General features: G+C 40.0%; 2 protein-coding genes across 2 annotated transcripts; both read right to left on the reverse strand.

The window, feature by feature from the left end:
• Positions 1-1,342: 1,342 nt before the first annotated feature.
• LOC139290511 (urokinase plasminogen activator surface receptor-like) lies at positions 1,343-3,267 on the reverse strand. The gene is made up of 5 exons (XM_070912307.1): positions 3,203-3,267; positions 2,668-2,787; positions 2,439-2,585; positions 1,944-2,054; positions 1,343-1,823 (listed from the first exon to the last, which is right to left on the reverse strand). The coding sequence occupies exons 1-5, from the start codon at positions 3,246-3,248 to the stop codon at positions 1,621-1,623; spliced, it is 627 nt and encodes a 208-aa protein (XP_070768408.1). The 5' UTR covers positions 3,249-3,267; the 3' UTR covers positions 1,343-1,620.
• Positions 3,268-3,768: 501 nt separating this feature from the next.
• On the reverse strand, positions 3,769-11,212 carry smg9 (SMG9 nonsense mediated mRNA decay factor). The gene is made up of 13 exons (XM_070912034.1): positions 10,874-11,212; positions 10,697-10,771; positions 10,035-10,269; positions 9,785-9,882; positions 9,589-9,701; positions 8,795-8,906; positions 8,535-8,630; positions 8,274-8,359; positions 6,745-6,851; positions 6,542-6,649; positions 6,283-6,408; positions 6,056-6,200; positions 3,769-4,458 (listed from the first exon to the last, which is right to left on the reverse strand). Exons 1-13 carry the CDS (start codon positions 11,018-11,020, stop codon positions 4,380-4,382), a joined length of 1,527 nt encoding a protein of 508 aa, XP_070768135.1. The 5' UTR covers positions 11,021-11,212; the 3' UTR covers positions 3,769-4,379.
• Between the last annotated feature and the right edge of the window lie 118 nt (positions 11,213-11,330).

Here is an 11,330-nt window from a genome sequence, read left to right on the forward strand (position 1 = left end):
TGCATTCAAAGAATCCTCTGATGCATGTCATCATTTCCAAATACATTCAGTGTTTTTCATGTTTTTTCCTGCTGTCAGAATTTTCTAAAAAGCTGTGTATAAACTGCCTGTTATAAATACTTTGTCCACTAGATGGGGATACACTGTTGATAGTAGTTTCTACTCTCTTCATATTTCCCACCAGTTATGGACTAAACAAATACAGTTAAAGATGGAGACTGAACAGTTGAGGGTGATGTAGGAGACAGTCATCAACAGCCTGCACTAAATCTAACAACATTTAGAAATACATTTACTCTGAATCAACCTTTGGGATGATAAAAATGATGTGATCAAATAATTTGTCTGTGTACATTTTTGTCATAAGCCTGCAACCTCCAAGTGTGCACTTCAAAGGTGGAAAGTGGCAGCTGTAGGTTGTGAGTTTGCAAGTAGGAACACACTTGCAAGGTGAAAGGGGAAAAATAAAAGTATTTCCGTTTCCTGTGTCTCATAGGGTGAGGGTGAAAAAGTAAGGAGAGGGAGGGTGAGTTGACAGGTTGTGAGACTGTTCAAAGTAGCAACATATTGACAGAGTGGGGTATTTACTACAACCAACTTTAAGGCCCCATGTATACGATACTTGTGTATATCATTGTATAAATACTGTGTAAAACTGCCATTTTGGGGACTCTCTCTCTCTCACTCATTAGGCAAATATTGTGTTAGAGCTTTTATTCCCTACATCTCACCCACACTAGACAGCAACTGATTTGTGGTTGCCACAACAGGGGCCTTTCTGTATTTATTATATATTGACGTGTGTTAGGACACAGGTCCGAAAAGCTTAATCTTTGACACATTAAAAACTGTAAAATTCTTCACAAAACTTTGGGGATGCCTTTAACCTTAAATCAGAGTCTGGAATCAGCAAAAACACACAGTGGCAGCCCACAACAGCACACGTCAATTGTCTGGTGTTGTGCTTCCTCCTGGTTCACCTGATAATAACTGACATTTAAGTAAACATATATGCAAACAGAATTTATTGACTTGCCATGAGCAGTTTGCCAATCATGAATGTTATGCACAATGCTCTGTCGACACTCCTGTATTTACTGTGACACAAATGTCAGAAGTACATTTTGCATTTTCAACATTTAAATGGGACTGAGAAAGGATTTAGAACACAAAAATACACTACTAACACAACAACACGACTTTGAACTCAAATACATTTTTCACAAGTGGCCCTAATCCCCTTCTGTAGAGAAAGGATTAAAAACACTCCAAGAAAACAGAAACAGACTCAGAATTTTAAGAAATTTATTTATTTATTAATCATCAAAATATTTCCAATAATTCCAATTAAAAATAGGTTTCAGGTCAATAATAGCACTCAGAACAAAATGTGTGCAGCGAACTGTTGTTGACAACATGCAAAAAAGAAACTAAGCAGGTTAAAAACTGTATGAGGCAGGAGACAAAGGGAAATCATACCTTTACTAGCTGTTATTTTTATGCTAAACTTTCTACTTTCTCACTTATCGGTTGAAAGGATAAAGAAAAAAGTGGGAGCACTATGACGGCAATGCGGAGATGGGAAGAAACACTGAGCCGCGATGCTGCCGTCTCCACCAGTTAAGAGAACATGACTGTAGAGACCAGCGGTGCCACCAGGAGCAGAAGGCCAGCGCTTGTGCTGCTGGCGCTGTTGCAGAAGTCACCCTGACAGCAGGTAGTTGTTCCTGGAATGGCTCCTGAAATCTGTACGTTTTCCATACTTGAGCACATCTGCTTGGAGGCACAGCCCTTTATGGTTGTCTTTTCACCGCCTAGGTTCACTGAGAGAATGAAAATGTCAGTGTGTGAGCTTTAAGTTTTAATATACCTACCAGAATCACAAAACATCCCTCTGAGCTGAGGAAATATGTGGAACAGAGTTAGATGTTTAGGCCTGTTACCTGTTGTTGAGACGCAGTGGTCCTCGTTCCCCTCGCAGTTTAGAGTTGCAGTGCACTGTTGTCCATTGCAGCTGAAACACTTTTTACCATTGGGACTGGATTTGCTGGGCTCTGTAACATAGAACATACATTGTTCATATTGATGGAGGTAGACATGTGACTGCAATTACCTTATTTTTTTAAAGGCCTTTTTCAAAGCTTGTGTCCAGCAGGCTATTTATTGGTGTTTCCCTGCTGGTGAACAAGTTGAAATAACAGCTTTGTAAATGTAAAGATTAATGACATTTGTTTGTTTAATATCTAATTATAATTTAATGATTTTAAAATTTTGATGATGGTGGTGATGGAGGGCAAATTTGTTTTCCTCGTTCTGGCTGGTACAAGGTAGTTCTGGTTGCTTCAAAATGTAAACTGCTTTTGCTCGTGCAGCAATGCCAATGTTCCAACACAAAACGCTCTCAGTGCATAGACGAATAGACAATATGATTAAGTTACCAGGGGCAAGTTGGGAGTTGCAGAGCTCGGTGCCGCAGCACTTGCTGGTAACTACAGTTCTGGCAACTCCAAAGTTGACTGAGCCCTCAACACACTGTTCAGCCAAAGCACAAGTTTTCATGTTGACATCAGCAAGTTCTGAACCACCTGCAACAAAAGAGGAACCTTTGTGAACTGGGCAATGCAACACAGTTTTACAGTAAGAACAATGCACCACAAAATACCATACCTGCATAGGTAAGGATCCTCAGTGCACCACACTGATAACCCTCATTAGGGCATTGTTTTTCTGTGTCTGTGCAGGTTCCTAAGATTTCCGGTACACACTCATAACATTTCAGGGTGTAGGCTGATGAAACACAAAACACAAAAATCAACTTCTCTTTTCTACAAGGGGTGGACAAAATCATTTTAACAACTTAACTCTGAAGTAAATTATTCAAAGTTATAAGCACAGCATTATGAAGGTAGTTGTCTGGGTCTTTTTTTTCCAACTACAACAGAAAAGAGGCCAAATCATCTGTGCACACACTGCAGGCGAGAAACAAAGAGGAATAGCAGTGACAAGTAAAAATAACCAACAGCAAAATAACATGTAGGATGTGGACATACTGTTATTCGGCATATAACCTTGAATGACCCATGTCTGTGGCATATATAAAAGCAAATGTGGTAATAGAAGATTACAATCTTACAATCCATCTTTTCCTAATTATTAAAAACAAACAAAACAAAAAAACAGATACAACAGAACATAAACCTGCCTGTAGGTAGAAGCACAATCCCAATGATCAACGTAAGGAGATGCATCTTGTGACGTCTGGATACAACTGAGTTTTAGTTTGATCTGTTCGACCATAAAGAAGCTCTCCTGAGAAGGAGTGGTCTTCATCCTCAGACCACTCCTCCACTCCTCCTTCAGTAGTGGCATGATGTGAAACTTAGAAAATCCTTGTAAATTTACAGGAAACTGAACTGATGTTTTTCGTTTTTCTCTTAGTTTAGTTTCTTTCTTTTTTTTTAAATTGGCACCTTTTTTTTCGCGGTTCTAAACAGTTTTAAGAAGAATCCTTAAGAAGGATAATCTTTCTGAGTTCCTTGATGTTTCTTTTATCTGAAACAGGTGGGGAAAAGATGACAAAAAAGTAATTTACAAAAATTATCCTGGAAAAGCATTTTTTTTCTCCCGTTAAGGAACCCTGATGAAGTACCCCCCCCCCCCCCCCCGACTTGATTTGAATTTGATTTGTTAAAAATTTGTTTGTTGTTTGTGCTTATTTGAGGAAGGTCAACGTAAACGTAACCCATTCTGGAAAACATATTCATTAAATGTTTAACATCACTTAAGTTTAATGTCTTTTCATTTCAGTTTGTGCTATTACAAAAGTAAGGAGGAAGGAAACATAAAAGGGCGTGTTTCTTTCTGGGGAAATGAAAGCTACAGCCCACATGAATGCGCTTGAACTTGTATTGATGAAGGTGTCATATTGTAATGCTACGTTTTGTCTTGTGAAAGGATTTAATACAGCTTTAGTACTCTTTTTATTGAGGTTTTAAAGAAAATTATAAAATGACTTGAAGACTGAAGACTATATTTTCAGCTCAGCAAACGTGTGCATCATCAATATACCAAGTTACAACATCACATATAATGGCTTACAAATAAAAAAACAAAACACATTACATTTCCTGAGGGCAGGGACAGACAACGTTCTGGCATGGAGCACCGAGACTCCACAGGTTTTCATTCCCACCAAAGTCTATAGACAGAAGGTGGTGTCATCCTGCATTATATCTGACTCTCCTCCAGTTTCACTTGTCCCTCCTGCAGGGTGCAAACCACGGTCTCCACTCTCAGAGCCACATTTCTCTTCATATGACCCGATTATCGGACATAAGAGCTTGCATGCTATTGTATATAACATCAGTTCAACCGAGGTGTTAGCAGAGCAGGCGGCTGTATTCAGACAGGGCCGAGGACTTTTTCACCCCATCCCAGATACGAGCTGCATAGTGAAACCTGAAAAACACAACAAGAGACCCGGAAATTGTTTTCACTATGAAACCAATGACTTGCTTTCTTATCTTTGATTGATACTCTATTCAAGTGTCTTTTAGGAGGAGGAGAATATTAACAATAACTAAAAATACAGATTAAATCACGCAGAAGATGTGGAGGCACTTCTGCAGTTCTGCATAGTGTCTGCAGGTGCAAACAGCCCATACAACCACCACAAAATAAGGAATGGAAATCTGTATGTAGTTGAGAGGCAAGTTGACAGGCTGATGTTTTTCGTTTTTCTCTTAGTGTAGTTTCTTTCTTTTTTTTAAATTGGCACCTTTTTTTTTGCGGTTCTAAACAGTTTTAAGAAGAATCCTTAAGAAGGATAATCTTTCTGAGTTCCTTGATGTTTCTTTTATCTGAAACAGGTGGGGAAAAGATGACAAAAAAGTAACTTACAAAAATTATCCTGGAAAAGCATTTTTTTTTCTCCCGTTAAGGAACCCTGATGAAGTACCCCCCCCCCCCCCCCCCCCCGACTTGATTTGAATTTGATTTGTTAAAAATTTGTTTGTTGTTTGTGCTTATTTGAGGAAGGTCAACGTAAACATAACCCATTCTGGAAAACATATTCATTAAATGTTTAACATCACTTAAGTTTAATGTCTTTTCATTTCAGTTTGTGCTATTACAAAAGTAAGGAAGGAAACATAAAAGGGCGTGTTTCTTTCTGGGGAAATGAAAGCTACAGCCCACATGAGTTTAAATCCAATTGTTTACAGGTTTCAACCTTCCTTTCATTAGAATGCATTTGTTATTCAAATCCTTGATCCTTTCTCTTAAGGGACTGTAGACTGACAAATGGTGTAACTTCATCACCTCACTCACTAAGACTTTGTCCCTTTACAGGGCTGGCAGCGCTTTTCTGTGGTCAAAAAGCACTTGCTGCACCACTTACTACACTACTGCTTTGAGCGCACAGTAATAACTGAAGGCGACTCAGATGAGTGTATCAAGCAAGTAAGGCACATACCACTGTCATGGGAATTTTAGGAAAAACAGAAGACTGGCAACAAGGGAGCAGTTCTTGTGGTTTATTCACGTCTGCAGACGGACGGCCCCGACAGCAACTCAATTGCTCCTGCCCGGCTGACCGTACTGCATCTCAGAGTGTTCCGTTTTTATACAGCATGTACAGCAAAGAATGTGAACACTATTAAGACATAAGGCACTCTCTTTGACAGTCATCACCTTGTAGGGAACAAGGCCACAATAAATGATAATTATGGACTGCTGAAAATACACCACTGAGAACACGTAGAGAAGGGCTATGGTTCTTTGCTAGGATCAAAGGGCACCACAGCAAATACCTGTGACCTTAAATAAGATCTTCAGGGTGTGGAAGGGATGTGTTGTATTTTTCCACTACAAACGACAACGTGCCATGTGAATGTCACCCAGTGTAAATGCTTGCTGTTATAACATTTTTACTGTTATGTTTGGTTGCTTTACATTGTTTCCGTCCTGTAATGAATGCTGTTTTTGAGTAGTAGCATACTAATTAAGTTTATATTATTTTAAATGAAAAGCGGACAGAGAGGAATGTGACGTTTACCAGTTCTTCTCAGTGAGGATGGTGTGTGACAGCTGACAGCGGGGCATGGCCAGTATTTGGCTGCGGAGTTTTGAAACCATGGTGGAGAAGGCAGGGTGTCCTCTGTACCCCGGCAGCAGAGAGAAGAGCGGGTATGTCCCCGACCCTAAACATGGCACAAAGATTAATACATTATATACAGGATGACATTTGAGTTTTGCCTTGTGTGAAGATTAATTCTCTATCACCTGCTTTAGTCAGATTATCCTCCCCATCGTTCTCCTGCACAGGAAGGAGGAACATGTTGACTTCAGTTGCCAGATAGTCTTGCCCCAAACCAGGGAAGATGTTGCAGTCAAGCATGGACAATGTGCCTAAAAACGAAACAATTTGTTATGGGATGAGTGCAGGCTGGCATGATGAAGCAACGTGGAGCAACTATTTTGTCAGCCATAGCATGAACAAAATATGTGTATGTATTAAGAGAATATTCTTGTAACTTTGAACCTTTGTATTTGAGATGAGAGTGGGCCATTAATTTGTCCACCACCATATGCATGTTCTTCAGATTCTTTGGGCAGAAATCATCCCGTCTGGCTTTATTCTGGAGGAACACTGAATGAAGGAGGAATTCAAAGAAGAGACACTTTATTTATATAATTAAACCTGGTTGGTGTGCGAGAGGTTTGTGGTTTGCATTAAAAAGTCACCTATGTGAGGATAGTACTCGGCCCCATCATCATTGCCTGAAGAGCCGGTGCTGTCATGGCTTGCGGACGGAGTGGAAGGTTTCACCATCTCAGCAGTCTGAAGAAACCTATCCACAAACATTACATTAAACTTCCTGAACATTTAACTAATGTTCACACACACACATGCTGCACACATACAAACAAGATGCAATCAAAATCAGCTTCTTAAACTGTAAGAAACAGGAGGTGTAACTAGCCTACATGGCAGCTGTAGCTTGGTCCGATGACAACATGATTAGCACTGAGGCGTTTATCCACAGTAGATATTTTCTGATCTGAATGTAGGCATATGCAACCCATTCATTTTCCTCACAGTGATGCTTTTGTCAGTAGGTAGAATTGAGTGTGTTTTCTGGCAGTCTGTAACATTATTCCTACATAAGTATTCAGTTAACCCTTATGCCCTCCTCTGGCATTTTTGTACATTTTTCTCAACTTTTGTTTTTGGATTTGGTGACCATTTTGGCATGAATTTTTGCAAGAACTTTTCTTTTTAGTAAAATTTACAAATTTACATGTCTTTAATACTCTCTTGATCTCTTCAAAATGAAATGCTGACATTACAGAATGCATGGTTTTATACTGTAATGGCAGTGAGTTTAAAATATGTGGTTTTAATGGAAGTCAATGAGGCATTTTTGGCCACGAAGGTGTCCAGAGGGAGTATCTGACACTACATAGAAAATACTAATGCAATCAAATCAATTTTGTTGCAAATCTTTGACATATCCAAGACTCTAATCACCACCAATGTCCTATCCCCCTACTATTTATTACATGGAAAATAATTTTGTTTAATGAATTATGATATTTTGTTTAATATGGTGTACACTGATCATGCTTGGTACAATATAACAGTCAAAGAGGTCACACACTTTTTATATCAATATATATTTCTGCATTGTGATAAATTGTTACTCAACTATTAAAGGGTAAGTTTCAATTTTTGTATATGTACATGGAAAGCATTATTGTTAGCTGTAATTGTTCCTGCTGACTGTACTGGCCACATTCCTTTCTGAAGCGATTTAAATGTAAGGTAAGTGATGAAATGTGGACAAAATCAACAGTGCAAAAATGCATTCTTAAGTTCAGTAGAAGCTAATATGAGGCTTCAGCAGTCAGATAACACAAGGAAAGTGTCTTTTCATGTGGCTAGAGTTATTAAAATGCTGCTCGTGTGTGTCCTGAACAGATAATGGTGTCGATAAATGAGTGCCAGCACATGTTGGACGGGTACACAGACAGTCAGTTTCAACAGATCTGGCTTTGCTCACGTTTGACTACAAGACCCACTGAAAGAATAACATTATTGAGCTTATGAAAAAGCAGAAGACAAATATCCTCTCAAGATACAAGATGAAATGCTCAACATTCCTGCAGCAGGAGGGGATCTTTTCAAGATATCATCAGAGCCTTCCCGAGAGCTACACTCTCCTGTTTGTCCTGTGAACGTGGGCAGTAAGTTTAACACAGCAAGTGCCTACCTGTAGAGGTTTAAGTCAGTGAACCAGTCTTGAACCACAATGACCACATGGCACACTGTAAACAGGAAGGCGGCGATTTGAAGAGACTGTTGACAGATTATACAAAGAGTGCAGACGTGATTACATGTGAATGTGTCTATACAGAAAACAACAAACTGCCATTAAACAACTACAAGGTACGTGGTATTGGTCTCTAGAGGTTATGCACCTGTGCACTGATAAATATTTTCACCCACTGCCATCTGCAGGCTGGCCACTGACCTGCATCTCTACATACGTGTGAGGGAGGTTGTACTCTGGAGGCAACTTCCGATCATTGTTGATGAGGTGGTCGAGAATAGATGGGCTGAGCATCGGCTGAAGAAACAAATAAGGTATGTTATTCTAATCCTAACTTCTTTCTATTTCAATGAGACATTGCAGTTTACACAGTTCATGACCTGCTTACATTCTGACAACAAATTGAAAATACTACAGAAAAGAAAGAAACTGTCACTGTTGGCGCAATACTTCATTCTTACCTGTGTATCCAAGAAGATGACTCTCTCCTGTGTGATAAAGAAATCAATGCCTGTGCTCTGGTTTCCTCCTCTTTCCTTGATTTCTTGAGTCTGGGCTCTGAATACGTAACCCCTGTGCAAACAAATATGCATGCTTGTTCCAGAAGAAGGACACAATGACCTCTATCACTTATTCTTCCAATTAGTCTGTCTCTCACTGAAAGTACAAGTCATAAATGGTTTGAGAAACTGTTAGAAAACAAAATTATGTGATGATAAGCTGACACACTCCACTGCACTCTACAGAAGCAGATTACAATATCGCCCCTGTGTGTTCAGAAAGAGTACCGTCACTTTTTAAGCACGGCTTTAAAATACCAAATTTGAATGGGAAGAATAAACATATATAGAAATGTAAAATTGATTTCAATACTTTTTTCTACTGGTGCGGTCACTGGTCTATAGTACAGGTTGGTGTTGTACTGTACTAACAGTACTGTACATATGACAGCAACTATTACTTTTACTACAAAAGTTCAGTCCTTCTCCGTTTAGTCTTAACTGACCTCCTCATACACTAAACTGGCATCAGGAACATTGTTTTATTGTTTCAACACATACTAGAGGACATTTTCTGTTATTATATTAGCCTCTTCCCTGTCAGCATCTTTCAACCCTTCAACGCACAGTTTTCCACTTACATTTTCTCTGACTAATATTTTTATTTTATTAATAAATGACATTAATGTGTAATTTACACATAACTGAGCAGTTTACAAGCTTGAGTTTCTTGTTGGTGTTAGGACCAACCTTACCTTTGATCTTCCTCAGGAGTGTTGGCAGATAACAGTGACATGATTGTAGATTTCCCAGTTCCCTGCAGGCCGATGACTCCCACCACCAACATGTCGGTCTGGTCCCTCAGATACTGCAACACATCATAACTTCCTTACAGTACAGTATAAATACAATGGCTCCACAATCAACTAAATGCATTGAACATCAACTCACCTCCATGGCACTGTCACACCAATTCATCTGATCATCCACTAGCTTAATGCTGTGCTTCATCTTCTCCGGAGGGAGGAGTTTAGACTGGCCGGCCATGGCTGGAAGTCATATGAATAGATTTACTTTTATTTTCTGTGCACATGTAATTTGGCCTTAATGAGGGCATCAAAGTGGAGTATTCCTGTAACTAATATTTATTTTCAGTAGTAAAAAAAAAAATGTTATTTTTGTGAAATCTACAGTAACTCACGGTCCACAGCGCTGCTCGATGCAGAAGCACCCATTCCTCTGTTTTGGATCTGGTACACAGGCTGGGTGGGTCGCTGCCCTTCCTTCTCCATCTTGGAGGGTCCGGGACCAGAGGTCTGAGCTGAGGCTTCTGGAGGGGTCCCCGGCTTCCCGCCATCATCCCTGGCTTTCATTAGCATGATGGGCTTCTCCAGGACTGGAGCTCCACTGACAGGTGCATTCTGTGATGACTTGGCCTTGAAAAGGATCCAACAACAGCACAAGTCAATAGATCACAAGAGCTGAGAGGAAGAAGAGCTTATTAGCTACCAACTGTACTGTCTGTAATAATCACTTATTAAATGTGACTAATTGGTGAATGTAGTCCTAAATTCTGGAAAGAATTATGTAAAAGTAGCTTACATTGGACAAAAGCGTCTGCCAAATGAATTAATGTAAATGTAATGTAATGCCAGATAATTCGATTACATTCAATACAGTTACAGTTCAATAATATTATGTATTCACATAGTCACACTAATGCATATTATTACTGTGTGGTCAATCTAACTATCCTATCCTGCAAGCAAAGACCTTGACAAATCTAAATGTTCTAATGTCAACGCTTTAGTACAATAAAGAGAATTACAAAAAGAGCCTTATGTCTGAGAAAAGCTAGCCTACTCTTTCCCCAGGGGGTTTTGCAAGAATGATGGGGGTCTTCTGAATGAGTGGGCCTGGTGGATCCTCGCTCCCATCCTAAACACACAAATGAAAGTGAGTCACAATTCTGAAGTCCAAAACTAAACCCGTAGTCGAAACAACCCAGCCTTCATCATTGTGAGTTTGTGTTTGCATTACCCTTCGTTCTTTCGGTTGGTATTCTCGATCCCGACTGGGACCGGACAGATTTTGGCCCGGTGGTCCAACATCTCTGTCTCCCCGGCGTCGCCTCCTTCTGCGTCCCTGCCCGTACATCCCGGGCTGACTGTGGCCGGACTCCGACATGTCGCTCCTCACCTGGGCCACTAACTTACAACAGCTCAACTGATGTCAACAGAAAGCTAAGCTAGCTAACGATGATAAGGGGGCCTGTCCAAGCGAAAGCGAGCCAAAGATTACGTTACTTTCACTAAAATATCCTCGAAACTGAAAATCTGCTCTCACACAGCAGTCTTGTCACCATTACTCTCGTTGACGTTTCAGGAAATTTCACGTTAGTGGTGACATCGTTAGAGCTCAACATAACATACTTGTCTATGGACCCTCCGCCGGTGCGCTTGTTTCGTTACTCGTTATTAACGGTTACAGTACGACG

The sequence above is a fragment of the Enoplosus armatus genome, chromosome 9 (assembly GCF_043641665.1).
Source record: "Enoplosus armatus isolate fEnoArm2 chromosome 9, fEnoArm2.hap1, whole genome shotgun sequence".
NCBI lineage: Eukaryota > Metazoa > Chordata > Actinopteri > Centrarchiformes > Enoplosidae > Enoplosus > Enoplosus armatus.

Excerpts from the sequence above, each read along its gene's own strand:
- smg9 (XM_070912034.1), bottom strand. The coding sequence starts at position 11,020 with ATGTCGGAGTCCGGCCACAGTCAGCCCGGGATGTACGGGCAGGGACGC. Across the intron at positions 8,360-8,534 it reads ACACGTATGTAGAGATGCAG|TCTCTTCAAATCGCCGCCTT; the intron begins GTCAGTGGCCAG and ends ATCTGTCAACAG. Across the intron at positions 4,459-6,055 it reads ATCCTCACTGAGAAGAACTG|GTTTCACTATGCAGCTCGTA; the intron begins GTAAACGTCACA and ends TGTGTTTTTCAG.
- LOC139290511 (XM_070912307.1), bottom strand. The coding sequence starts at position 3,248 with ATGCATCTCCTTACGTTGATCATTGGGATTGTGCTTCTACCTACAG. Across the intron at positions 2,586-2,667 it reads GAGGATCCTTACCTATGCAG|GTGGTTCAGAACTTGCTGAT; the intron begins GTATGGTATTTT and ends CTTTTGTTGCAG. Across the intron at positions 2,055-2,438 it reads CAACTCCCAACTTGCCCCTG|AGCCCAGCAAATCCAGTCCC; the intron begins GTAACTTAATCA and ends TCTATGTTACAG.